The sequence below is a fragment of the Leptonychotes weddellii genome, chromosome 14, assembly GCF_054177405.1.
Source record: "Leptonychotes weddellii isolate Sample4059 chromosome 14, ASM5417740v2, whole genome shotgun sequence".
Classification (NCBI taxonomy): domain Eukaryota; kingdom Metazoa; phylum Chordata; class Mammalia; order Carnivora; family Phocidae; genus Leptonychotes; species Leptonychotes weddellii.
In genome coordinates this window covers 79,578,135-79,603,751 of record NC_138382.1, presented here as the reverse complement: position 1 = coordinate 79,603,751, position 25,617 = coordinate 79,578,135, and the positions used below count along the sequence as shown (strand labels likewise).

At 59.5% G+C, this 25,617-nt stretch overlaps 2 protein-coding genes across 8 annotated transcripts in view; both read left to right on the top strand.

Moving 5' to 3' along the window:
- SEC16A (SEC16 homolog A, endoplasmic reticulum export factor) overlaps window positions 1–20,432 on the top strand; it is a 34,337-nt gene extending 13,905 nt beyond the window's left edge. For 3 of the 4 annotated variants that reach the window (XM_081803958.1, XM_081803960.1, XM_081803959.1), the window contains exons 5-31: window positions 1,095–1,221; window positions 1,721–1,892; window positions 1,990–2,164; window positions 3,471–3,613; window positions 4,140–4,201; window positions 4,322–4,460; window positions 4,824–5,069; window positions 6,134–6,231; window positions 6,655–6,736; window positions 6,948–7,065; window positions 7,258–7,369; window positions 7,552–7,657; window positions 8,245–8,385; window positions 9,398–9,511; window positions 9,747–9,939; window positions 10,500–10,745; window positions 11,237–11,319; window positions 12,161–12,304; window positions 14,202–14,282; window positions 14,454–14,510; window positions 14,612–14,723; window positions 15,085–15,222; window positions 15,442–15,536; window positions 16,108–16,182; window positions 16,648–16,707; window positions 17,579–17,656; window positions 18,757–20,432. In XM_081803958.1, the coding sequence (XP_081660084.1) occupies window positions 1,095–1,221; window positions 1,721–1,892; window positions 1,990–2,164; window positions 3,471–3,613; window positions 4,140–4,201; window positions 4,322–4,460; window positions 4,824–5,069; window positions 6,134–6,231; window positions 6,655–6,736; window positions 6,948–7,065; window positions 7,258–7,369; window positions 7,552–7,657; window positions 8,245–8,385; window positions 9,398–9,511; window positions 9,747–9,939; window positions 10,500–10,745; window positions 11,237–11,319; window positions 12,161–12,304; window positions 14,202–14,282; window positions 14,454–14,510; window positions 14,612–14,723; window positions 15,085–15,222; window positions 15,442–15,536; window positions 16,108–16,182; window positions 16,648–16,707; window positions 17,579–17,656; window positions 18,757–18,825 (3,266 nt within the window). In that variant the 3' untranslated portion in view covers window positions 18,826–20,432. The remainder of the gene's footprint in view (window positions 1–1,094; window positions 1,222–1,720; window positions 1,893–1,989; window positions 2,165–3,470; window positions 3,614–4,139; window positions 4,202–4,321; window positions 4,461–4,823; window positions 5,070–6,133; window positions 6,232–6,654; window positions 6,737–6,947; window positions 7,066–7,257; window positions 7,370–7,551; window positions 7,658–8,244; window positions 8,386–9,397; window positions 9,512–9,746; window positions 9,940–10,499; window positions 10,746–11,236; window positions 11,320–12,160; window positions 12,305–14,201; window positions 14,283–14,453; window positions 14,511–14,611; window positions 14,724–15,084; window positions 15,223–15,441; window positions 15,537–16,107; window positions 16,183–16,647; window positions 16,708–17,578; window positions 17,657–18,756) is intronic. The other variant, XM_081803961.1, reaches the window with a different exon arrangement.
- A 296-nt stretch (window positions 20,433–20,728) lies between these two features.
- Window positions 20,729–25,617, top strand: part of INPP5E (inositol polyphosphate-5-phosphatase E) — a 12,491-nt gene continuing 7,602 nt past the window's right edge. For all 4 annotated transcript variants that reach the window (XM_081803949.1, XM_031041021.2, XM_081803950.1 and 1 more), the window contains exons 1-2: window positions 20,729–20,804; window positions 21,757–22,774. In XM_081803949.1, coding sequence (XP_081660075.1) covers window positions 22,056–22,774 — 719 coding nt within the window. In that variant the 5' untranslated portion in view covers window positions 20,729–20,804; window positions 21,757–22,055. The remainder of the gene's footprint in view (window positions 20,805–21,756; window positions 22,775–25,617) is intronic.

The following is a 25,617-nucleotide window of genomic DNA, read 5'->3' as shown; positions in this document are numbered from 1 at the left end:
AAGCAGGCTCCCTGCCGAGTCGGGAGCCCGATGCAGGACTCGATCCCAGGACTCCGGGATCATGACCTGAGCCGAAGGCAGTCGCTCAACCGACTGAGCCACCGAGGCGCCCCAGTCCTCGTATGCTTTTAATCCAAGAGCCGAAGTAGTTGAAAATAATCTGTGCCTGGAAATAATTATATTGCTATTTTTCATTAGGAAATTACGATTTGGTTTAGTGTTAATGTCTCTTTATCACATTAGTAGTTTCCTTTGACTTTCTAGCAAAGCGTCGTGAGTAGTTCCAGAGCAGCCTTGTCCATATGTGACTACTTAAATTGCTTAAAATAAATAAAATGGAACACCAGCTCCTGGGTCGCACTGGCCACGTGTGGTGTGCCAGTGACCTCCTGTGGCCGGCCCCGACTTGCGCGGTGCAGACGTCAGATGTCCCCGCCGTGCCAGTGCTGCCTGCCGGTCTTGACGTGCTCCTGCTGGGCAGCGCGTGCCCGTCGGTGGCCCTGCCGCGCCTGCTGTCCGGTGCTGGGCAGGGTCCCAGGCCCGCAGCCTCGCAGGCATCCCGGCACAGCCGCCCCGTCTGCTGCTTCCCACAGGCCTCTTTCCTTTCTACGATTGTACTGCTGTAGACGTAAATTCTGCTCATACCTGCCAAAAGTGGGACTTCTAGTTTATAATATTAATGTATATATTTTTTAATATTTTAGTTTTGGAGTATTTCTTAAAACTTTCTGGGTCACGTTAGAAGACATACGAGGGAAATTTGTAGTCCCAGGATTAAGTGTTAAAAGGTCGTGACTACGAACAAAATTTTAACAAAGATGACCTTCTAGCGTGTTTTGGGGTTCTTTTTAATCACGTGTGTTGAGAGAACAGCCAGGGGCCGTTAGGTGTTACACGTAATAGGTGGGATACCACCCGGCCCCTCTGTCTCACAGTTAATACTCTCCCAGGGCATGCTGATTTGTGGGAGGAAGGTTTGGTTCGTCTAAGAGCCTGGAGGCATGCTTCAGTCCTGGGGTGGTGTGGTCTCTCCAAGGGCCAGAGGAGAGTCTTCCCTTGCCTGCTGTAATCAACCCCGAATCCCCCGCTTACAGACCCAGGTCGCTGGGACCGGTACCACTGTGCTTCCAGATTCAGGGATCCCCGCACCTGTGACCGGAGGTACTGGTATGATGCTGAATACGATGCGTACAGGAAAGAAAACTATGCTTATGGCGACAGGTTGGTACAGTGCACTTTGATAAGAAGGGTTGCTCATAGCCAGAGCTTTGCTCCTGCATCTCTGGCCTCGTGTCTGTCATTTACCCGAGCTGCACTTGTGTTTGGGATCCTGGTGAGCAGCTGACACTGGGGTCACTGTCTGAAAGAGAAGGATGAGCCAGGCCCTCCTGGCAGTTTCCGCTTGGGCTGTTGGAGGGGAACTGGCCTCGGCACAGGTGCTGGAAGTCGGCTCCTCTTCTTCTTGGGTCTGGGAGAGGCGTGGCCGCACGCAGCGTGAACTTGAAGGATGTTTCTCCAGATCTGAAGGCAGGGATTTGAACTTGGGCTTGGGATGTGGCCACTCTCCCAAGGGTAGGCTCTGACTGGTCTTCTGAGGGTCACGACCCTGGTGGGGTGGTGACGACATGGTGGGTCCTCACTGTGGGGTAGCAAAAGGCCGTCGTCCTGGAGTCACCCACCCACACTCCCCTTTCCTCGCCTCTGTCCCTGTTTCCACCAGGCCCGAGAGGTACGATGACCCCTGGAGGTACGACCCTCGCTTCACTGGCAGTTTTGACGACGACCCCGAGCCCCACAGGGACCCTTACGGGGAAGAGGTGGACAGGCGCAGCGTGCACAGCGAGCGCTCAGCCCAGAGCCTGCGCAGCAGCTTCAGCTCCCACTCGCATCAGGTGGGGGCCCTCTCCCCCTCCCTTCCTGCGTGACCGCACGCCCGAGCCCCCGCGTTGCCAGGAGTTGATTTTTCCCGTTTGCTCTATGTTTTCTCAGAGTCAGATTTACAGAAATCACAGTGTGACTGCTGTTCCCTATGAGGCCCCACACCCCCCCGGCTCCTTGCCTGGCCAGTATGCCTACGGCGCCTACGGAAGCAATTTCGGCAGTGTCCAGGGCTTCCCAGAGTACGGATACCCTGCTGACGCTGGCTGGCCTACCGCGGAGCAAGGTGTGTGTGTGTGGTGGGGGCCCTGTGCTCTCGTAGGTACAAAGGGATGTCGAGGCACACTGCTGGGGCAGCCTCCCAAGCCCCGGGTGACGGAGGGAGTGGATTTCAGCTCGCATGGGAATCGGCAGCGGCCTGGCCTGGTCTTCTCTGCAGAATACGGACTGCTGTGAGTCACAGAGCTTGTCACAGCGGCTACGAGCTGCCTGGCCTGTCCATAGTGGCCATGTCAGTGTGGCTCCAAGGACAGGCTCCCTGCCAGCTTCTTGGGTGTGGCGGCACTGTGTTCCCCAGTGCTGGCCACTTGGGTAAGCAGTTTGGGGGGGGGGCATTCCTAATTCCCCTTGAAAAGCTCCTGTGCGTGGACTTACCACAGTGCCACATTCTCAGCTCCTCTTGGAGGTGTCCCATCAAATGCTTTTCCTTGGAGAAGTGCAACAGTGTGTGTCACGTCCTGTGGAAATCTCTCTGCACTTCAGGCATCCTGCCATCGTCGTCCTTGTCGGTGCCCCATGCCCGTCACTGCCAGGAGCCGGCCTCTGCAGAGAGCTGGGGACACGGATGCTCTGGTGGGGCCTCTGAGCAGCTGGTGGCCAGACGCTGCTTCCAAGTAGCCTGTGCTCAGCGCACGGGGCTGTTTTAAAGAAGTTTTGTTTTCAGAAGAGAATAGTTCTCGTTTTTAACAATTGAAACATTCTTCTTTTTTCGTTTTTTAAAGATTTTATTTATTTGACAGAGACACAGCAAGAAAGGGAACACAAGCAGGGGGACTGGCAGAGGGAGAAGCAGGCTCCCCGTGGAGCAGGGAGCCCGATACGGGGCTCCATCCCAGGACCCTGGGATCATGACCCGAGTCAAAGGCAGACGCTTAATGACTGAGCCACCCAGGTGCCCCTGAAATATTCTTCTGACACATACCTAAGTTCCCCTTTTTGATGGGATATTTAATAATTATTATCTTCCAGTTGAAAGCCAGGTCATCGTGACCAGTCTAACGTAGGATTCCAGCCATATGGGCACCTTGAAAATCTGTACTGTTAATCTGGTCCAGAAGCATTTTTTTTTTTTTTGGATTTTTATTTATTTATTTTGAGAGAGAGAGAGACACACAGAGCATAAGCAGAGGGAGAGGGAGAAGCAGACTCCCCGCTGAGCCGGGAGCCCGACGTGGGACTCGATCCCAGGACCCTGAGATGACCTGAGCTGAAGGCAGAGACGCCCAGTCATCTGAGCCACCCAGGCGCTCCTGGTCCAGAAGCATTAAAAAGTGACAAGCTGATTGTTTCTTTCTCACTTTATTTAAATGTAGCTCCATCAAGACCAACTTCTCCTGAGAAGTTCTCAGTGCCTCACGTCTGTGCCAGGTTCGGTCCTGGGGGTCAGCTCATTAAGGTGATTCCAAATCTGCCTTCGGAAGGACAGCCTGCATTGGTTGAAATTCACAGCATGGAGGTAATTGCGTGAGTAGAAATTCTGCATCGCAGGACAGCCCTCTGAATAAGTGACCTTGGAAGATGTTTTTTTCCCATGCATCTTTAGTTCATAGGTTTTTTTGTTGTGCTGGGTCGTTTCTCCCCTCAGAGGTCAGGACTTTGAGTACCTGCGTCGGGTGTTACGTTAGACTTCGTTTCATTGCATATTCATTTTGTCTTTATTGGCGTTTCTGGTTTAGCAGGGAGGACCCTGCTCGTGTTCATCTCGTGGCTTTTGGTCACGGGTAGAGGAGCTTTGTGATCTGGTGGCAGGTGGGGTGGGGGGCCCTGTTCTGTGGGCCTGGCAGGCCTCTTCTGTGCATGTATTAGGGCCCTGCCTCAGTTGGAGGGGAGACGTAGAGTTTGAAAATCACGGTAGTAAAGCAGGCAGGCCGGCATGCTGTGAGGGCGTGGGGGTCCAGGGAGCCGGTGGACGCGGGCAGGCGTGGATGCGCACCTGCCCCCCATGAGCTGCTCTCTCTCTGCCCCCACCCGTTGCGCCTCAGACCCTGCTGCAGCACATGCCAGAGCAGAAGGAGCTGCGCTCGTTCCCAGGACCACTCGGCAAGTACGTGCCCGTCCAGCAGCCCACGTCCAGCAGCCCACGACGGCCGTGCGGAGGCGGCTGCTGCGCCTAGCCTCGCAGATGCAGTTGCTGCTGTCCATTGAGTGTGTGTTCTTTTTTCAGAGATGACACCCATAAAGTGGATGTTATTAATTTTGCACAGAACAAAGCTACAAAATGTTTGCAGAACGAAAATTTAATTGACAAAGAGTCTGCAAGTCTCCTTTGGAGTTTCATTGTTCTCTTGTGCAGACAGAACGGGGTAGGTTTCTTGTTGGCCTCCGTCCCTCCCCCCCCCAGTGGACTTGGGCGGGATTTCTGTGCCAAGCTATGGGCCGCGAGCAGCATCCCTATCCAGGCGCTCCCTCAGGAAGTGTCTTGGTGGTGGTTTCGGGGAGGGGAACTCAAGGGCGTGTGGTTGGGTCCGCCTCTGTCAGCCTGTCGGGTCGTCTGTGGTCTGTCCGTCCTGCTCCTGGCCAGGTCGTGAGCAGTGGCTTGTGCGTGTGGGAGTTTCACGTGCCCATTTGAGGAGTCCTGTTGGGGGCCTCACCCGTCCCGGCACCCCCGCAGTAAGTTCCGTGTGAGGTGACGCGCTTTCTTCTTCCTGCCCCCGCGGCCCCTGCAGACCGTGGTGGGAACAGACCTCGCGGAGCTTTTGTTACGAGACCACAAAACCGCGTGGCTTCCTGGGAAGTCACCCAACGAGGCCAACCTGATTGATTTCACTAACGAGGCCGTGGAGCAAGCGGAGGAAGAGGAGTCCGGGGAGGCCCAGCTCTCGTTCCTCACTGACAGCCAGGCAGCCGGCAGCAGTGCCCTTGAACGGGAGACCGAGAGGTTCCGGGAGCTGCTTCTGTATGGTCGCAAGAAGGTGAGGCCCTGCGCGGGCCCTGGCGTGCACGGTCCTGCCCTCGGGCGCGGCGGCACCCTGACCCGGCGCCGTGGGCTCATTCTGTGAAGGGCATCTGGCGTCCAGAGTGCCCGCTCCCGGTAGCAGAGCTCCCTTCCAGGGGTCGCCAGGGTCGGAGACTTGCCTGTGCTCGGCCGCGCCCCTGCTGCGTATACTTCTCAGGGACAGACCCGTGCGCGGGACAGAAAGCCAGCTGTCCTCGCGCAGTGAGGCGTGCGTTCACCATCTCTTCAGCGGGGTATGCGCTGGGTGGGCGCCAGGCCCTGCAGGCCACAGAGCGCGTGCGCTGGGGGAGCTCCCCGGGACTGTGCAGGCCCAGGGATGGCCGCGCCTGCGCTCTGGCGGCTGGGCTCTCACGGGCCCGGAGTTCTTAGTTCTTTGATGTCATGTTGTGCTCTGGAAGCTCGTATTTGGTAAACAAACAGTCTTCACGTGGACATCGTACGACGGATCGGAACTGTAGACTCTGTCAGGTTTGCTTAACGTTTCCTCCACCGCGACACGTCCATCTCCTTGAGGAGGCTGTCCTCTTGACTGCGACCCCAGATGATTCTGGACACAGGGGAGGCCGCGTTAGTAAAGGCTCTGTCCGTGTTGGGATGGTGTTCGTGGAGGCCTCATGTGTCGTTCTGGAACTGGGGATGCTTGCCGGTGGCGTTGCTCACAGTGGAAGGGACAGTCCGAGGCGGCAGGACTGCTGCTCGCTCGTCCTTGTTCCTCATCCGTGTGCTCCTTCCGTACGCTGGCTGCCTGCTAGCAGATACCAAAGCAACAAAGTCTTCGCAGACCCGCTGCCACAGGGACTTTGCAACTAGGGCAGATTGGGAGAAGCGGGCTTCTCCTTCTTGTCTGAACCGGGCACATGTGTTGGCAGGCCCGTGATTCACACCTTCCTTCATGTGCACTCTGGTCCCTCTCCCCTGTCCCCCCCCACCATGTGTAACGACACACGGGCTGTTGCTTCTGCTCACGTATGTCACCGAAGTTGTTCTGATAACTCAGGTAACCACTAAAATGCTTTGCAGGATGCTTTAGAGTCTGCGATGAAAAATGCCTTATGGGGTCATGCTCTGTTACTTGCAAGTAAGATGGACAGCCGGACACACGCCCGCGTCATGACCAGGTAGAGAATCTTGCTGTGTAGACTGTTTATGGGCACGTCGTGCTGGCCCAGTTGCGCTGCCTGGGCAGCTCTTGGAAGCGCAGTGGCCTGCAGCCCTTGTCACAGAAAGCTGGGGTGTGTTCTCTGCACCATGCTGCTGTCCCACTGGCTCGGGCTTGCTGGGCCCTCTTCCCTGCTGTTGGACCGCTGAGGGCTTTGGAAACGTTTTCTTAACTGCAGAGTTGTCTGTGCTCTGTGAAACCATCATGAATTCCTTAGTCTTTATTTCCTTTATTCTTTTGTTCAACTACTGGGCTTTGTGCACTTTGCCTGGGCCGGGCACCCACCCGACAGTCATCAAAGGGCCAAGATGAAACTGGGCTTGTTTCTGCTTGTCTTTTAAACAGGGCCGACTTAGCTCTTTCTCTCCTCGTATCTGCCTAGGTTCGCCAACAGTCTTCCAATCAACGACCCTCTGCAGACAGTGTACCAGCTGATGTCGGGGCGGATGCCTGCTGCGTCCACGGTCAGTGTGTGGGGGCTCCCCAGGGTCCCCGCGGCCCTGCTGCCTGTCCAGGCTCGCTCCTGTGACAGGTTGCCTCCCGAGGCCGCAAGGTCTGCGCTCTCTCTTGTTCCGGCTTCTGCGTTGTGCTCTGTGAGCTCACCCGTGACAAGATAAAAGCGACGCTCTCTTCAAGCATAAGGGTTTATTTGGTTTTGCTTTTTTCTGACCTCAGTGTTGCGGAGATGAGAAGTGGGGAGATTGGAGGCCACATCTTGCTATGGTTTTGTCCAACCTGAGCAGCAACGTGGATGTGGAGTCCAGGGCGATGGCCACCATGGGCGACACTCTGGGTAGGTCAGATGCAGGCGCGGGCATGGAGGTGGGGGCGCCCAGCACGCCTGGGCATGAGAGCCGCTGTTGGGGTGTGGAGGGCCACGGGGCTTTTCCATTTGTGTGGCCTCTCTGGTGTTTGCTGTCCACGTGTTGAGATTTCTGGTAGGACTCGCAGTCACTGAGTCTTGGTCTGCTTTATGTTTCCTCAGCTTCAAAAGGTCTCTTAGATGCTGCACACTTTTGCTACCTCATGGCCCAGGTCGGGTTGGGGGTTTATACAAAGAAAACCACAAAACTCGTCTTAATCGGATCGAACCACAGGTGAGGAACGTCCAGGTATCTGTTTTTCTTTAGAAAAGAAACATCCCTCCATCAGCTAACCCAGAAACGGCGCACACGCACCCGGTGGCAGCAGCCTCCCATCTTGATCGCAAGGTGTTGATCACATGGCGTGACATGGTTCTGGGTGCCTTGCTCAAGGATTAAAATTCTTTCCTCAACAGTTTACCGTTTTTAAAGTTTGCAACCAATGAAGCTATTCAGAGGACAGAAGCCTATGAATATGCCCAGTCTCTTGGGGCACAGACCTGCTCCTTCCCCAATTTCCAGGTAAGCTGGAGCCACGCTGGTCCGTGGTTTTTACAAGTGGGGTGGTCAGTGCTAGCAAGTCTTTGGTTGTTGAGGGCTTTTGAGCTCTTACGCAAAAAGTGGTAGTGTTTTTGGAAATCTTAGGGAAACATCTGTAATGCTTGAGAAGTAAGCCCTATTGAATTGAGAATTTCCTTTGCATTTAAAATGTTTCTTGAGTATGTGGTTTCCAGTACTCTTCTGTCCACGGTTTTTAGTGTCTTGGGGAGAGTGTTATCTGATCTGGGGGCGCGTGGGTGTAAACATTGTGTAGTGCAGTGTTAGTGGGGACGGCCGTCCTGCCCTGCTGGCTGGCCCGGGCGCTCGTGGTGACGAGCCCCTCGTGACCAGCCTCGTAAGCGTGTTGAAGAGGAAAAGTGAGTTTCTAAGAAGCTTGGTTGCAACTTTCATCTAAAAGCGCTCTGGGAATGGGGCTCAGTGCTGTGGGACGGCTGGGGGACACGTGAGGTGCACAAGGCGTCGGAGTAGCTCCAGCTTGGGGGCCTGTCGGGTGACGCGGGGGCTGGGGAGGCACGTCGGGATGACTGTGCTGCGCTCCCCTGTCCCAGGTGTTCAAGTTTATCTACTCCTGCCGCCTGGCTGAAATGGGGCTGGCCACACAGGCCTTCCACTACTGCGAGGTGATTGCCAAGAGCATCCTGCTGCAGCCCCACAAGTACTCGCCCGTGCTCATCAGCCAGCTGGTTCAGGTAACGTCTTCTCGAATGTCCTTCCAGCAGCATTTACCCCATGGGCGCATCAGTATCACTGGACTTGGGGACTGAGCTGTGACCATGTAGACACTCGGGGCTTCCTTCTTCAACAGCTTAGAAATTCAGGTGTTCTTGGGCAGGTATTGGGTGTTTTGCGTGTTAGCTTAGGAAGTTTTCAGAGACCTCACCCCACTACAGAAGCTGGGCCGTAAGCTTTGAAGGAAGAAGGACCCCATCTCCAGGAAACTCACTGTGGGGCGGTTGAATCTAGCGGTTAACAGCCTGAGCTTCTGGAGTCCAGCAGCCTGGGTTGGGGTCCAGGCTGTTCCAGTGCCAGCCTCGGTTTCTTGCTCTGTAAAACAGACACCGCGTGAGCAGCCTGCAGGAGTGAGTGAGGCGCAAACAGGACAGGGCAGGCCGGTGCCCAGGGCGCGAGGATGCCATTGTTCCCCTCCCCCGAGGAGCTTCATTCTGGGAAACACGCTCACGTGATAACCTGAGAAAGTGTTACTGTGGGAAGTTTCAGACGTCTAGGGAGATAGAATAATTAGCAAGTCCTCCTTCCCACAGCTTCAGGAGCTGTTTACTCAAGGCCACCTGGTTTCCTCGTACCCCCATCCTGCACTGTCCCCGCACCCCCCACCGCCCATCAGAGTGTGTGCGGTTCTGGATCCATTCAGCATTTTGATCAGTAAAGCCAAGCCTGTGTAGTCAATGCTGGGGGCAGCAGTCTGCTCTGGGGGGCCCGGCTGCTGGTGGCCTCTGTGCACACGGGCTGCTGGGCTCGCTAGAGCGAAGTCTGGGTCCCACGCGCCCTTTCCAGTGACTCGGCAGTACGTGCGAGGTTTCAGGGCAGGTCACCACATGCTTCAGAAACCGTATGTGATGGGAAGTATCCCACCGGACCCTGAAGATGCTTTTTGTTCCAGATGATGGTAGGTTTTGAAAACACTGTCTTCCTTGTCATGCCAGATAGTAACAGGGCCCTTTCCTCCCTGTGTGTGTCCAGGTCGCGTCCCAGCTGCGGCTCTTCGACCCGCAGCTGAGAGAGAAGCCGGAGGAGGAGGCCTTTGTTGAGCCCACCTGGTTGGGCCAGCTGCAGTGTGTGGACAAGCAGGTCAAGGTGTGAAGTGTGCTCTCAGTCTCAGGGGACAGGATGTCAGAGACATGCTGATAAGTGTGGTTTGTGCCCCCGTCGTTTTCACACCGAGCACGTTCGGTGTGGACGGTACGATTTTAGGGGTGTGCACTTTGGTCAGAGCGCTCACGCTCCTGAGGCCCAGACACAGTGAGCGGGTCGGCGGGGTCGGCAGCGCCGTGTTGGGCTGTTGGCAATGCCTGCCATTTCTCTCCCTCAGGAGGGTGCCGCAGCGTGGAGTCGGGATGGGCCCTTCCCCCAGCGCCGTCCCAGCACCCCGAGCTCCGAGGCGGGGCAGTACGACGGGCCAGCACCCGCCCAGCCAGGGGGCCCGGGCACCGGCAATCCGCTGCTGGCGCCGCCCGTGCCCAGCGCTGAGCACTTGGGCCAGGGGGTGCGGCTGCTGCCTTCAGGTGAGCCCCGTGCGGCTGGAGAAGCAGCGGGCCGCCCGCCTTCCCCTCGCAGCCCCTGCTTCCGAACGTGGAACGTCGCCGTTCTGCCTGCAGGAGAGTGGAGGGGACACGTCCTCCCAGCATGTCAGCCTTCCCTCTCCCCGTGCTTGCTCCCTCGCTGAGCCTGTTGGGTCTGAGTGGGTGGGCAGCCTGCTGAGCCCTGGAGGGGGAGGAGGGGGGCATGGAGGGCTCAGTGAACACCGAACTCTCTTTCAGGCCGCTGCTCCCCAGGTTGTGTTGGGGTCTCGTCGGGGGTCAGGGCCCAGGCCACTCGTGACATTTAATGATGTCCTCCCCTTGTCCCTAAAAAGCGTATGTTCTGCCTTTCCCCAAACCATCGATGCCCTGGCATCGTCAGCACTTTCTGCTTTGATGACTGGTTCTCTCATCCCGTAACAAAAGAAACGTGGCCACGCGAAGGGACACGTGATGAGCTGTTGAGTGACCGCCATTTAGCTTCTTCAGGTGCCCGGAGTTAGTGCCAGCACCTCAGGCTTCTGTTCTCCGCTCTCTTGGTGCAGCTCCGCCGGCCCTCCCCGACGGCCAGCCGGCCCTCCCCGCCAGGGTGCCCTTGTTCCCGGTGCCCCCACCCCCGGGCCCTGTTGAGCTGGGGCCTGGCTGTGGACCCCCAGGGGCTGCCCTTGGCTTTCCAGAGCCCTCTGGGCCCGACCTTGCGGCTCCGCTCGCGGGGCCTGGCCTGCCACCTGGCCCACCGCCTCGGCAGGGAAGTGAGCACGCGCCCCAGGAGGCCCGGAGCCGGGACCCAGGTAGGCCTGCTGCGGTGCCGCCCTGAGAGAGGAGCTCTGTTGGGTTTGGCGTTGAAGGAGGTGATTTGAACTTGAGACAGGTTCTGTTCGTCGGCGTACACGAGGGGTTCTGGCAGCCGTAGGCTGGAGGGGTCGTTGATAGCAGTGCCGTGTCTTCCGGGACTCCGCTGCGTGTTGGCGTGTGGGGTGCGAGTGGGTGTCCGGGTGTGGTGGGCTGGCCGTGTGGGGAGCCCAGGCCGCAGCCTGCCCCGCAGTCCCACGTGGGGCTTCTCGCGCCTGCTGTGCGGCTCTGCGCCCTTGAACAAAGCCAGACATACACCCAGCTTTCAGACAGAAGCGCTTTCGAGAACGTCTCCGGTGCCGGACCCCGCGCACCGCGGTGGGAGGCCGTGGCCCCGTGGGAAGATGTGCCGTGTTGCGAGTGCGTCATGTCCGCTCCTGTCCTGTGTCTGTGACACGGAGACCACAGTGAGCCTCTCTTCTGTCGACAGGGGTGATGCCGCCGGAGACGCTTGGGGGAAACTCGCTTCCGGAGCTGAGAGAAGAGGGTTTTGGCGGAAATTTTGCTCCTCTGGTACTCTCCCACTTCCCCCCCCCACCCCGAGCTCTTTGTTTTCCATAAGTTGCGTTAATTAGCAGCCTGCACTTGTCGTTCTCCAGTTGTAGTAAGAGGAGAACAGTGAAAACCACAAGATTGTCCTTTAAGTTGCTCCTCAGCAGGAGAGCACGCGTAAGGTGGTGTGAACCCCTGCCGCGAGGAGGGCCGCTTCGAGGTGCACAGACGGTCCCCTCTCGGGAGGCTGTGTTGCCGGTGGTGACGTCCCCAGCACGGAGAGCCTTCCCCAGTCCTGCAGGCCTCTCTGGGCAGTAGGATCCCTGCAGCGTCACTGCTCCTCTTGAAGTTCTCAATGCATTTCTCAGACGCGTTTGGTAGAAAGAGCGCTTCTGCTGCTGTCCCGGGAGGGACACGTGCTTTTCTGCGCAGTGCGTCCCGAAGCCGTCTTGACGCACACTGGGCCTCTGTGGGCACGCCGTCGTAGGCGCTTGCTGTACTTTAAACTTCCGTTAGGCATTCCGCCAGGACAATGCTTTGTTCTCATGTAAAGTGAGAGGTTATGGAAAACAGGGTCTTCGCTCAGCGATAAGTATCTTGAAAAGAAACAAGGCTGTGTTTCAAAATGCCCCCTCCCCTTCTGTGCCCAGCATCACCTTGGTGCGCTCGTGTACCCCCCTTCTTCCAGCCCCATAGTGCCCAGTGGGCCCCACCACCCCTGTGTCGAGTCCTGCCGTGCGCCTTGTGAGAGCAGGGCCGGAGGCAGGGGCGGCTGTCCCCCGCCCCCTCCCCGCTCTGCTCGCGTCACTCGCTCCTGGGGAGGTGCCCCAGGCGAGCCTGCCCCCATGTTGCCTTGGGACAGGGCTCCTCCAGGATGTCGCAGGGCCCTGAGGCCCCCCCGGGTTGGGAGTGCACCAGCTCCAGTGCTCTGCAGCCGCCGACAGCCGCTCCTGAAGTGAAGAGACCTGCGCCGGCCGCCAGGAGAGAGGCCAAGGAGCCCAAGAAGGTGACGCACGGCCCAGCTTCAGCAGGGTGGGGGCCCGGGGCCCGGGGAGGGGTGCAGCTCCCACGGACGGCTTTCCTCCTACACTGGCGGTGGGGCAAAGGCATTCAAAGCGTCCGTGTCCCCATATAACCACTGGCCAGGGCACAGTTGCAGCGGGACCAGGAGGCCCCGTGTGTCCACGGCCTGTCAGAACGCACCCCCAGAGGGTGGCTTCTTCCGACTTTGGGACCTGTCCCAGAACTTCTTATAAAGCGGGTTAATCTTTAAAAACCATTGTGTCATAGTATCTGTCGTATGTAGATGCTACAATTTTACTTATCTTTTTTTTCTCAGTAGTGGACATTGGCCTTTTTTTCAGTTTGGGGTGGTCCTGTAAAAGCCACATGCGCGTTCTTCTCTGTCTTTTGTTGGTGAAAGCACTTGTTTCTCATGGGGCGTGCCTAGGGCCCAGGACAGCTGTGCGTCCAGCGTGGGAAGGTGCCACCAGGCAGTTTTCCTGGGCGGTTGGGCCAGGTGACCTTCCCCTAGCAGAGCCAGAGAGGCCCAGTCATTCCTTGTCACTGGCCTGGAGGCCCTTGTCCCCGCACACACAGGCTCGGGCCTCTCCACGGCAGCCTCTCGGCGGGGGTTCGTGGCCCTTCCTGGTGTCGCTTTGCTTCACAAGCTAGGGCGCCGAGCACCTTCCTCGTGTACCTGTTAACCACCTGTGTGTTTTCCCGTGTGCTGCTGGCTTGCGTCTTCTCCCACTTGAATGTTGTGCCACACATCCTCTGAAATGTGGGCTTCACCAGTATCTTCTTCCCCCGGTCTGCGGACTGCCTTTTTGCTCTTAACGTTAGTTTAGGCAGGACATGTTCTTAATTTTCATATAGTTCAGCGTATCGAATTTCATTTAACCATTAGTGTCTTTTTTTAAGATTTCATTTATTTATTTGACAGAGAGAGGGAGAGAGAGAGTGTGAGAGAGAGAGCACAAGCAGGGGGAGCAGGAGAGGGAGAAGCAGGCTTCCTGCCGAGCAGAGAGCCCTACACCAGCCTCCATCCCAGGACCCTGGGATCATGGACCTGAGCCGAAGGCAGATGCTTAATGACTGAGCCACCGAGGCACCCTGCGTCTTTTCTTTTTTAAAGAATTATCCATTCGTTTTAGAGAGAGAGAGCAAGCATGGGGTGGGGGAGGAGCGCGGAGGGAAAGGGACACCCAAGCAGATTCCCCACAGAGCCCGGTGTGGGGCTCGATCCCGTGACTCTGAGATCACAACCTGAGCCGAAACCAAGAGTCGGACACTTAAGCGACTAAGACACCCAGGTGCCCCTTAATGATGAGCATCGTAAGGAAACGCAAATTTTATTCAGAGTGTGCGTGAGCCTGAGCCGGACTATTTTTAGTTGAAGTATGGCCTGCAGGGATTGAAGTAAGCGTCCCTGACACCTAACTTCTCCCAGTATAGGACACGGGGCGGGGGACTGTGTCTGAGGGGGGCCCACAAGGACATTCCCAGTCTGTTGGCCACTGCTCAGTCCGGGAGAACGCCAGAGGCTGCCATTTGTTGGCATTTAGACAGGAAGAGCTCCAAAAGGCACACTGTTCAGATGTTTTAATTGTGGTAAAATACACATAACATAAAACTTACCATTTTAACCATTTTTAAGGGCATGCTTCTGCGGCGTTAGGCGCACGCTGCTGTGTAGCTGCCCTCTCCGCCCTTCTCCAGGACTTGTCTTCTCAGACTGCACCTTGGTCCCCGTTGTATACCACCCCCTCCAGCTCCCGCGTCTGTGGGTCCGACTCCTCTGGGGCCTCTGGGAGTGGATCCTCAGGGTTTGTCTTTCTGTGCCGGGCTCAGCTCACCCAGCACCATGTCCTCAAGGTGGTTCTGATGGTTTTTGCATTTAGAGTAGTGAATCCTGGTTCTCTCGTTGGCTTCCTGGGAAAAAAAGGACAGAAGCTTATTTGCCAGACGACAAGAACAAATCGGTGAGTGTCGTGGAGGGCGGCCCTGAGGGACGTGCAGGCTCCTGCGCACGGTGGTCGCCGAGCAGGCCGGGGTCTCGTCTCCCGGAGGCCGCCGTGTCGGGAGGAAGCAGGTGCTGCTTCTGCTCAGCTCTGCCTCCTGACGTCTTCTGTTACTTTTCACAATCATGGCAGATCGTCTGGGATGAAAAGAAGAACCGATGGGTGGATGTAAATGAGCCAGAGGAGGAGGTAAGTCAGAATTCCTCGCGCTTCACTGGGCCCCGGCTTCCCGTGCCGTCTTGGCGGCTTCGGGTCCGCAGGAGGGTCTCTAAGCCGCTTTCCCTCCGCAGAAGAAGGCTCCGCCCCCACCACCAACCTCGCTCCCCAAGGCTCCGCTCGCTGCGCCCCCTGGTCCTGGAGGGCCCCCGAGGGCCTCTGTGAACATGTTTTCTAGGAAAGCAGGTAACAAAGTCAAGGCGGAGATCAGAGTTGGTTTGAGAACTTGCCTGTTCTCCAGAGATACCAGAGCTTAGGGACCGTAAGTATAGGTCAGATGGAGGTCTGTCTGTCTGCAGAGGGCATCCTGGTTTTCCGGGGCGAGTCTGTAGGGAGAGCTCCCCTTCTCTAGAGCGTGAGAGCCCTGCTCAGCAGCCCCTGAGCTGGTAGCTTTGAAGTGCGGGACGGGCACCTCCCCCGGGTGGCAGCCGGGCTGTGCTGTGGGGAAAGCCGCGTTCCCGCATGCTCTTCCCGCTCGGGGAAGGGGGGCCCGGGGAGCGGAGTCATGTGGTGCGATGACCTGAATCTGCTGCTTCTCCCGGCCCAGCTGGAACCAGAGCACGCTACGTGGATGTTTTAAACCCGGGGGGGCCCCAGCGGAGTGAACCAGCTCTTGCTCCTGCTGAGTTTTTTGCTCCCCTTGCCCCGCTCCCGATTCCTGCTCACTTGTTTGGACCAAACCCAGGTAGGCACCACGGGACCTTCTGACCTCTGACCTCTTTTCTGAGAGCCTCTGGCTTTCATCTCCCATAAGAAGAGTGACCCGGCCAATGTGCAGGGAGCCTGGGTTCATCTGCTCATTCACGGGCTTCTTTCCCTGTCCCGCACGAGTGGGACTGTGGGAAATGTAAGGCCAGCAGTGTTTTGGATGGAATGACAGCTTCCCGCACTGTCTCCTTCACAGACGCAGAGGAAGCCCCACCTGCAGAGGGGGCCAGCAGGGAAGGGCAGGCGCCCGCAGGGGGTCCGGCCAACCTAGAGCCGGCCTCAGAGCCCCAGGTGAGCGGGGCCACAGGACAGGCAGGAGGGCGGTGAGGGTTTGCCCTGCACCCCGCCCAGGAAAGTTGGCCCCGACCTTTGCATCAGGCCCGCTGTGCACCCAGGGGCCGAGTCTGTGTCTGTCGGAAGTCTCTTTCCCCTGAACGAAGGTCCTCAAGAGAAGCAGAGTATAACCATGTGCACGTGGTTACTGAAATCATAGTCGTAAAGAGGTGTTTTTTAATTTTGGGAACTTGCACGTGAAATAGGATCATTCAGAGTCTGGTGTCTGAGGTGGACACAGTGGATTGCAAGCCTGGTTCCCCATTTAATGAGCTACTTAACACGTGAGGGGTTACGTAACTCCTCAAAGCCTGTTTCCTGCTCGAAGATGGGGTGATAATGCCATCGCGGGGCCCAGGGTCCGTGTTCCCTAGAGATGGGCCGTCCGTCCGCGGTGGAGCCCGTGGGCCCTGCAGCTGCTCAGAGGGATGCTTTCCACGGAGCGGAGCGCCTCGGCGCCGGGGCCGGAGGGGGGCCGCGTCGTCCCGCCCAGTGAGGAGGACTGCATGTCACATTCTTCCTCTGATAGGCGTTCGGCTCCGCGGCGTCGCTCCCCGGCCCTGAGCTCCCACCCACCCGTGAGGACGGCTCCCAGGGAGGAGAGGTAAGGCGCTCCCATAGGAGAGGGCCTTCCCCGAAGCCGGGCCCGGCACCTCACTCGTGTGTATGGTCCAAGTGGCTTCTTCTTCTAAAAGCGAGTGTTGACGAGTCGGAAAAGGCGGTTTAGCAGCTTCTTAGAGCCTGCAGGGTGTGTCCGCACAGCAGACAGCCCCCCTTGTCTGTGCAGAATCGCCCGGGAGCCCCACGTCGAGCAGGGCTGGAGCACACACCCCAGGCTCCGCTCACACGGCAGGGCCGCCCAAGGCCCCCAGCTCGTGGTGCTTTCTTCATAAAAACTGTCCACGAAAGTAGGCGTTTTAAGCTAACTCTGGCTTTTCTCCCGTTTGGACTGTACTGATTCTAATGGCGTCATGAAGCTCTCTGGGGTTAAACTGACTGCTTGGAGCAGCAACATGCATGTTGATTTTTTATTTGTCTGTGTTTTGTGTGTGTTCTTGCTGTTTTGTAGCTTTCACGCTGTAGTTCAATGAGTTCATTATCACGTGAAGTAAGCCAGCATTTTTATCAGGTACCTGTGGCTGGCGGTTCTCACTGAACACGAGTCGAACTGGGTCGCCTTGTGTTCCCTCTGAGCGCGCTGTGCTGGCTGGCCGCTGTGCCCTTGTCGCTAACGAGCCCCACTGCCTCCCCGCCCGCCGCACGCCAGACGATGCAGTGTTCCTTTCTCCCAGGGCCCTCGGGGTCAGGAGCCGTCCAGATGCACTGACGAGCATGTGGACCCCAAAATGTTCCTAGTGAACGACTGCAGTCTTGTAATTGTGTTCTTTCTGGATTGGTTTTTCCACATGGCCGGCCTCCGGCGTAGGCTCGCCGTGTGTGAGTGGGTCTCAGAAGCCCGCCGGGGGCAGGAGGCACTTCTGTTCTCTGACCGAGCGCGCGACAGCGTCTCGTAGGCCAGGCCGAGGGCGGCGGGAAGCTGTCCTTCGGCCAGTCTGGGCGGGAGATAAAGGAATGCCTCATCTTTTCTGTGTATCGTGGAACAACGCGTTTCCATTGGCTCAGTAGAAGGCTTCACGTGACCTTTTTATTTGCATACTAAAACCCTGGATTTGATAGCTGGATACCAGAGGTCTGAAGTAATCAAAAATGTTTACTAACTGCTTAAAGTCGACGCTAATGGGACGTCTTGGTGCCGTGCACTCCTCGTTCCTGCATGTTCTGGTTTTAAGGCATTTCTCTCTGCATGCTGCTTTACGTCTTACCGTTTTCCCGTGAACCTTGACGTAATTAAATCCAGTGTTGCAAGAAGTGTCTTCGACCTGCTTCGGTGGCTTACTTAGAGCACTGTAAAGGGTCCCCCAGGAGTAGTGTCTGTGTTCACAAAGGGCGCAAACCGCTGTCACGGCACTCTGTTGACATGGGCCCTCTGTGTTTCTCAGGCTCCCAGTGACCACCCCCCTGCAGGGGCCACTCCCGGGGCAGCCGTGCCCTTCTACAGCCCTGCTCAGTTCGCACAGGTCAGTGCCCTCCCGTCCCCCAGCCCGTGCCCCGACCCACTGCGCCCGCTGCCCCTGCTCCCTCGTCTGCCCCTCCCCTGCTCCTGGCCGAGCGGGGGCTCCTGCACTTTCCTGCTGACACACTGCGCCGTGGGTCTGGGTCTGACTCCCACGTGCTGGCCTTGGCCGCCCTTCACCTGCCAGCCCACGTCCTGCAGTTGGGGAATGTTCTTGAATGTTCCCTTGTAGTTCTCTCCCTCTGCCTTCTCTCTCTTCCATTCCCAGTTCTTGCCCGTAGTATACAGACTGGCTGCCAGTTTGGGGAGAGCCGAGGAGGGGGGAGGGGTCGTCCTGGCATTCAGGATGTAAACTCTCACCTGAGCCAGGGTGTCCTGGTGCGGCCCCTGCCCACACTGCCTGGGATGGCCGGACCTGCTCCCTCTGCACCCGGCGCTCGGCACCTCGCCACCCCAACCTCAGGGCTACCACGTCCCACTCAAGTTACAACCTGGCCGCCGCGCATCTGCTTTTCTGCTCCAAGATGTGTTTTTTTTCTGTCCTGTTACCTCCATCTTGTAGCCTGTGCTTTACGTGAATTCTTTGATGTCCTTTCTCGCTAGGATTTGCGAGGGGGCAGAGGTAAATGCCTGTGTGCTGCCCACGGGTTCTCCTGGGGCAGCCGCCAGCATTGGCCTCCCCTCCCACCACCTGACAAAACCGCAGACCCCTTTTTTTATAAAAATTTTTTTTTTTTAAGATTTTTTTTTAAATTTATTTGACAGAGAGATAGCACAAGTAGGCAGAGCGGCAGGCAGAGGGAAAGGGAGAAGCAGGCCCTCTGCTGAGCAGGGAGCCTGATGCGGGGCTCGATCCCAGGACCCTGGGATCATGACCTGAACCGAAGGCAGCCTCTTAACCGACTGAGTCACCTAGGCGCCCCATAAACCGCAGACACCTTTAAAGAGACCGCCCGGTTTGGTCCCCACCGGGTCAGTTACCAGGGGCTGCCTGTGGGTCGGTGTAGACGGTCCCACACACACAAGCCTCGCGGGTGTTCCCGGGATGCTGCCGGCCTCGGAGGCTGGGCACATGGAAGTCAGCGCTCTTCCTTGTCCTCCTAGGCCTCGGCCCCCTCGGGATGCTCGAGGATGGGGAGGATTGGCCAGAGAAAATACCCAGCGTTGAGCTAGAAGAGTTCCCGTCCTGGAGTAGCATCTGGAACCCTGAAATCATTATTATGCTCCCCCAAGAACTCCCAACAGATCGCCTGCAACGTCCCTGTGTTCCCGAATGGGCACAGGAGTGATTCCACCGTGACTGTACCTGTTCTTCCTCCACCGCCACCGTCTGTGAAGGGTGGCCAGGGTCAGGTGCACAGCTCCTGTATGAGGCCGCCCGAAACGGGGAGCTCTTGGCTCCTTCGTTCACCTAACAGTGATTTAAGGGTAAAACAGTCTCAGTTGTGAAGAGCGTTGTGCTGGGCAAGGCTGGAGGCATCTTTGCTGCAGGAAAGACTTTGCTCTTGAGGAACCCAGGTGTCTCTGCAAACCTAACCGTGCTTTATTTCCCACCCCCCCAAGGGTTCTTTTAAAACACTGAGTGAAGAGTGAGCCTTGGGCCCAGGAGAGGCCCCACCGCCTGCCTGGCGGCCCTGGGGGGTCCTTTCTGCATCAAAGTCCTCAAGGAACTGTGGACTCGGTTTAGCAAGAATTCGGTTAGCTTTTGAGAGAGGCCCGAGTCACTGAAGCGCATCTCTGTCCGGTAGCAAAGACGTTTCCAGCTGCTTCTTCATGTCCCACGCAACCCAGGGGCCTGGCTTTGCCCGTCTGCGAGGGGCGGCCCTGCCTCCGACAGCTGCGTCCCACACGGGACTGGTCCCCGTGAATCCACCAGTACTAAAACTGTCACTGTAACAGATTGGATTGGGGGTTTTCAGTCCGTGCGTAGCCTGATCAGACTCCTCGTCAGAGAGCCGTGAGGGGCTGCCACGACCTTTGTGTGATCATCGACCCTGTGCTCGGTTGTGACTGCTCTTCACGGCGCCATCCACTTGCCTTGCTTTCTCTCGCCTGGTTAACGTCCTCTCGGGTTGGTGACATCTTGAAGAGAGGGCGGAGATGGACTTTGTTGGCACGTGGTCCGAGTCCGAGGCTCTGCCTCCGTTTTCCCACGCCAGATCTTCCGCAGGTCGTGTGCCGACCGCCAGCCACCTGAAACCACAAAGGGGGAGCCCTCCCCCTGGACTCCAAGCTTTACGGCTTCATCGACTGTTCTGAAAATTATTCACATTCTTGTTAGCTCTGAAGAAACTGCAGAAAAGATTTAAATATTTATAAGAATCATTAGAAAATAATTTCTGTAGGTTCTGCTGGGGAACATAGTTTGCTTGGTATTTTAAATCTAAGTGCAGAAATGGTATAACTGTGGAATTCGCGCAGGCCTCCCGTTTCCCGGGGGCCCTGGGTCATCCAGGAAGGGCCACGGGAGGCTTTCCCGTGGCGTCACCCACGTGCACGTCCGGGTGCATTTGCTCCTGTCACTTTGAGAGAGGCTGGGGCTGGTTGACCGGGCAGCAGCCTCTTGTGTCCCTTGGTCCGCACTCAGTGGGGTCCTGGGACCCCAGACCCTCCTGGCGCCCCCCAGCTTCCTCCACCTGGCCTGCCCACCGTTGCCTGTGCCCACTGCCAGCAACTTTTGATTCAAGAAGCTCCCTCCCAGGCCAGGCGGGAGCTGCTATTTTTCCTAGATGCAAATTGTTACACTGCAAATTGGTAAATAAAGTATTTTGCGCTCGCAAGCGCGTCATCTGTTTCCTTTTGTCTGTGGGTCACCAAGGGTGGTGGGGGGGGGGGACAAGGTCCCTGCCTGTGGGTGCGGGCAGGAGGGGCTTCTCCGCGGGGGGAGCCCCCCCCGCACACTCCCCCTCCCCTCACCCCCCGGCAGCAAGTGAGGTGCGTCCCTTGGGCAGGCCTGGCCCAGTGTGCCCACCCACCCCTGGAGCCTGGGAAGCCGCGGCGTGGGGGAGGGGCGTCTTCCGCGCTCGCGGGCGCGCTGGGTCCTCCGGCCGCCAGGGGCCGCTGCTGGGACCAAGCCCGGGATCCCCCCAGACGCCCGTTGCCGGGGAGCGGCGGCCGGGCCCGCAGGGCTGGAGAGCGGGCGGCGCAGAGAGGTGGGCGCAGGGCGACCGCGGGCAGGGGTGCGGGTCCGGGGCGCGGGGTGACCCCTGGGCAGGGATGCGGGGCGAGGGTCCGAAGCGCGGGGTGACTCCTGGGCGGGGCGGGGGCGCGGATCCAGGGCGCGGGGCGACCCTCTGCAGGGGAGGGGACTCGTATCCAGGGCACGGGGTGGCCCCTGGGCGGGGCGGGGGCGCGGGTCCAGGGCGCCGGGCGACTCTGGGCGGGGCGGGGGCGTGGGTCCAGAGCGCGGGGGGACCCTGGGCGGGGGCGGGGACGCGTATCCGGCGCGCGGAGTGACCCCTGAACGGGGCGGGGGCGCGAGTTCGGAGCGCAGGGTGACCCCTGGGCGGGGGTGCGGGGCGCGGGTCCGAAGCGCGGGGCGACCCTGGATGGGGCGGGCGCGCGGGTCCAGGGCGTGGGGTGACCCCTGGGTGGGGGCGGGGACAGGGGCCGGGGGCGGGGTCCGCCTGCGCGGCGGTCGTTGCCCTGGGGACCCCGCGGCGGCCTCACTGGCTCCCAGGTTCTGAGCCTGGGGCCTTTGGCGGCGGCGTGGCCTCCAACCTGCAGAGGGGACCTCTCTTGGGGCGGGGTCTGCGGGAGGAGCGATGGGGGTGGGCACGCAGGTGAGTGAGGGCGCAGGGACCTCCCTCCGCCATTGGAGGCTGCACGCACTGGCCCTGACCTTGGGGTTGTGGTTCTCCCCTAGTCACCCCTAGCGCCCCACGGAGGGGCAGGCCGGTCGGTGTGGTGGCTTCCCATCCTGAGAGGTGCCAGCTTGCACCCACCTCCCAGGAGGAGGCAACGGGCGAACGTCTCAATGTGTGTTCTTGCTAGACTGCTGCTGGCCTGTCGCTCTGTCACCCTGTACCGCAGCGGTCCCGTGGGAGCACTCACCTGGCATGGGGGCCGTGGCTGTGCGAGGCCAATAGCTCGGTTTTCCTGTAGGTTCCTGTGGGAGACAGCGGGACTTCAGGGCTCCCAGCCATGCAGCAACGGGCCCTGCCCCTACCGGCCGGCCCCGGGCCTGAAGCGGAGCCCCTGCGCCTTCTCTCCTCAGTGGCTGCCCGCCGACGTCTGACCGTGCATCCCTGACCCCAGGCTTCACCGGCAGCGCCCAGCGGGAGTTGTGTCCTAGGGCCTCCCGGGGCCGGGGGGCTGGGCTGTCCACGTTAGCGGGCCTGGGCCGCTCAGAGGCATCTCCCCCGCAGCCTGCCGCTCAGGAGCATCTGCAGCCTGAAGACAGAATGCTCAAGGGACAGCTTCCAAACACGGGCAGAGACCTCGAAGCCCACCCAGGGTCCCCGCCTACCAACAACGGTCAGGGCCCTGAGAAGAGCCCAGTGCTCCCTCTGAACCTTCCAGCACAAATCAGCAATGAGGACCCACAAGCCAAGGCCACACCCTTTACCCCAAAGCCGCCGATGAGGCCCCGGCTGGAGCGAGCTCTGTCACTGGACGAGAAGGCATGGAGGAGGCGGCGTTTTCGAACCAGCCAGGAGGACCTGGCCGCGCGCAGTGGGGCCAGCCCCTCTAGGGGCTCCTTGCAGGACGAGGTCCCCAGGCCCCCTAACCACACTGACTCCCCACCCTGCCTGAGCACCTCCTTGCAGGAAATCCCCACATCCCGCAGGGCCCAGGGCAGCGCCGGAGGGAGCCCCTCCTCGTGGGGTCACTGTCTCTCCGGAATGATCGGCAGTTCCCTGGACCTCCTGCACCGGGACGGGGCCTTGGCTGGGAGCCCCAGCAGGCTGCCGGCTGTGGGCCAGAAGGTGGCCTCCAATTCCCTGCGGTCAGCAGACAGGGTGGACTTGGTTCAGACTGACTGCAAGCCCCGCCTGCAGAGCAGACTGTTCCGGGCCCACAGCAGCCTGGGCCCCGGCCGGCCCCCAAGCCCCCTGGCCTGTGATGCCAAGTCCTCCTTCAGCCTCCTGGCGCCCATCCGCGCCAAGGACGTCCGGAGCAGGTAGGGCACCCGGGAGACGGGGGTGGGGGGCATCCTCTGTGGCTTGTTTGAGCGTTCGCAGGCACCCTCCTCGAGAAGCACGTGAAGGTTTTCTCGTAAAACTGTGTGCGGTGTGATGTGGAGGCTACTCCTTCCCAGAGGGGCACCCCTTCCAGAACTTTCCCTCCGTGTTTCAGCAGCACTCAGGGCACGCGTGCCTGTGAAACATGGTTCAGAGGCATCCATGACCTTCTGCACGCAACACCGTACCTCGTTGGCTCTCTCTGGTTCTGAGCGTCGGGACAGCTTCCTGGATCAGTGTGGGTGTCCGTGTTGCTGTCTGTGCGGCCGCAGGGCCCCGCCATGTAGCCTTGAGCGGGCTGTCACTCCCCCAGTCCGACGCGGAGGGGCCCCCGGGGCCCCGGCTGGTGCTGTAGGCCTGCAGCGCGAGCAGCCGGGGCGGGGCTCTGTGCGCCAGCCAGGCCGCCGTCCAGGACAGATAGCTGGAGGGGGACTCCCGGACCTCAGAGAGGGGGGCCCCCGGGGCCGCTCGCTGGCTGCAGGGAGGGCGCGCAGGGCCCGATTGGCTGCACGTTGCTTCCAGGAGTGCCGCGATTTCTCTGAGGCTCGGACTGTTTGCTGAGCACCCCGCATCCATCAGCTCCCACTTGGCCCCACAACCCCAGAGGACGCTTGGTTTCCAGTCTTTACGGGACTTTAGCAGCTAACGTGTTCTGACTTTTTTATAGTTCCCAAAGAACCTAGCCAGGCGCTTCTGCCCCAATGCCTCTCCTTCGCTCGTGACTCCTGCGCGTGCTCCTGGCTCCGGCCAGCAGACCGGGGGTCCCAGATACTTCCGAGCCCAGCCTGTCCAAGTCTGCTCTTCCCCGGGGACCTCAGTCGTGGGGCTCACACTGCAGTGCCCCTGCTGCCACTCTCCTGCCACTTGGCCCAGGCCCCTGCTCCCTACCAGGGTTCGGCAGGTTGTCTGAAGCACCCACAGGCCCTGACTTGGGGGTCCCCGCACCACCCACTCCCCAGCATGGCACCCAAGGCCCCAGGTGAGGCCCTGGCCCCACGTCCCTCACCAAACTCCTCACCACCGCACCACCTGCTGCCCTCTCCAGTCCACACTAGGCCAGCACCAGCCCAGCTGGACACGGAGCCAGCAGATGGTGGGATGGTCGCTGCGCTGGTGTCCATGACCCATGACCCCAAACCAGAAGTCCTGAAACAAAAGGACTGTGTTCTCTCCCAGTTCTGGAGACCTCAAGTCAGAAATCCCGGTGTCACAGGGCTGCGCTCCTTCCGGAGGCTCCAGGGGAGGGTCCTTCCTGCTCTTCCAGCTCCCGGTGGCCCCGGTGCCCCTCCGGCCTGTGCCCTCACCCGTCTCTCCTCTCACAGGGGCGCTGGTCGTTGGATCTAGTGCCCACCCTCCATCTGGGACGCTCCCACGTTGCCATCCTTAACCACGCAGCAAAGCCCCCGTGGCCACCGAGGGTCCCCTGCGTGGGTTCTGAGGGTCAGGCAGCAGAGGAAGCCGGTGGCGAGCCCAGCCGTGCCGGACAGAACCGGTTTCTCCGCTAGGGTTTCCGGGAGCCGGCGAGGCTTCGTGTCCCGACAGTGTCACCCCCACAGGAGCGGCGCGTGACGCACGCACACCGCTCGCTCCAGAAGACGGGAATCTCGTCTCAGAATCGGGGCCTCGATTCACTGTTTTCAGACAAGCAGCAAACAGCAGGCTGATGGGGATCCCTCACCCCAGTTCTGCGGCCTGAAGACCCCGTCTCAGCCCTCGGTGTGCTCCGGAACGGGCGTGAGCACACTTCCTCCGAGGAGAGCCGGAGGGTCCGTGTCTCCCTTGTGGGCGTGCGCACGTCCGTGGGGGGCGGGGAGAAGCAGACCCCCGCTGTGGGGCCGCGACACTTCGTTTCAGGGCGCCGACGTTTGGATTTTATGTCGTTTTCCTGCGTCACGAAACACTGGTTTTCTCCCCCCAACCGTTTGTAAGCGTGAAAACGGTTCTTAGCTCACGGACTGGCCACAAACAGGCGGGACCGGGCCAAGGTCAGAGCGGAGACGCCCGTTGTCAGGCCGGCCCCCCGCGGTGGACGGTGCGGGGCGCGGGGTGGGGAGCCGTCAGAGGCTTGGAAAGTACTCAGGGTGTCTGTTAACGGACGTGGGGCTGGTTTCTCAAGGATGCTGCCAAACGAGCCGTCCGTCATGAAGCCCGGGTTAGCCGCGGTGGCAGGGCTGGGCCGAGCGGCCGCAGGGGACAGGCTCTCCCGCATCCCGGAAGGTGGAGGCCGGCGGGGAAGGCGCATGCGGGGCAGCGTGGAGGGGCGCGGCGTGGGGAGAAGGGCGGAAGCCAGGTGCGATCAGCGGCACCCGGTGGTCCACCCCAGTGTTCGGAGCCCACCCCCTCTGCAGCCCACTGCCCCCCGTCTTCCTGCACCGCAGTGCCCGGCTGCCAGGCCTTGGCACACAGCGCCCTTGGCCTACCCCTGACAGACGGGACTGGACAGCCCTGCCTGCTGGGAAACAAGGGGGGGGCCTAAGAAGGAACAACCAGCCACCCAGTGCTGGAAAGAGCACTTCAAAAGAGCCCTCATTTGCATGCGGCCATCAGGGTGATGGCTGACGATGAGGGCTGTTTTTGTGGACTGATCAGGCCACCATCTTGGTGTCACTGGAGTAGGGATAGGACCCACGGAGCTTATTGGAGTACATCAGCCAGGACATGGGAATGGAGTCTGATCAGCCTCTGAGATGACCAGGAGACGATGGAGCCGCCCTCTGGGTGTGCAGGGGGACGGGTGGTCAGTGTCTGCAGCAAATGGATGGCACTGGGTGGGGGGGGGACG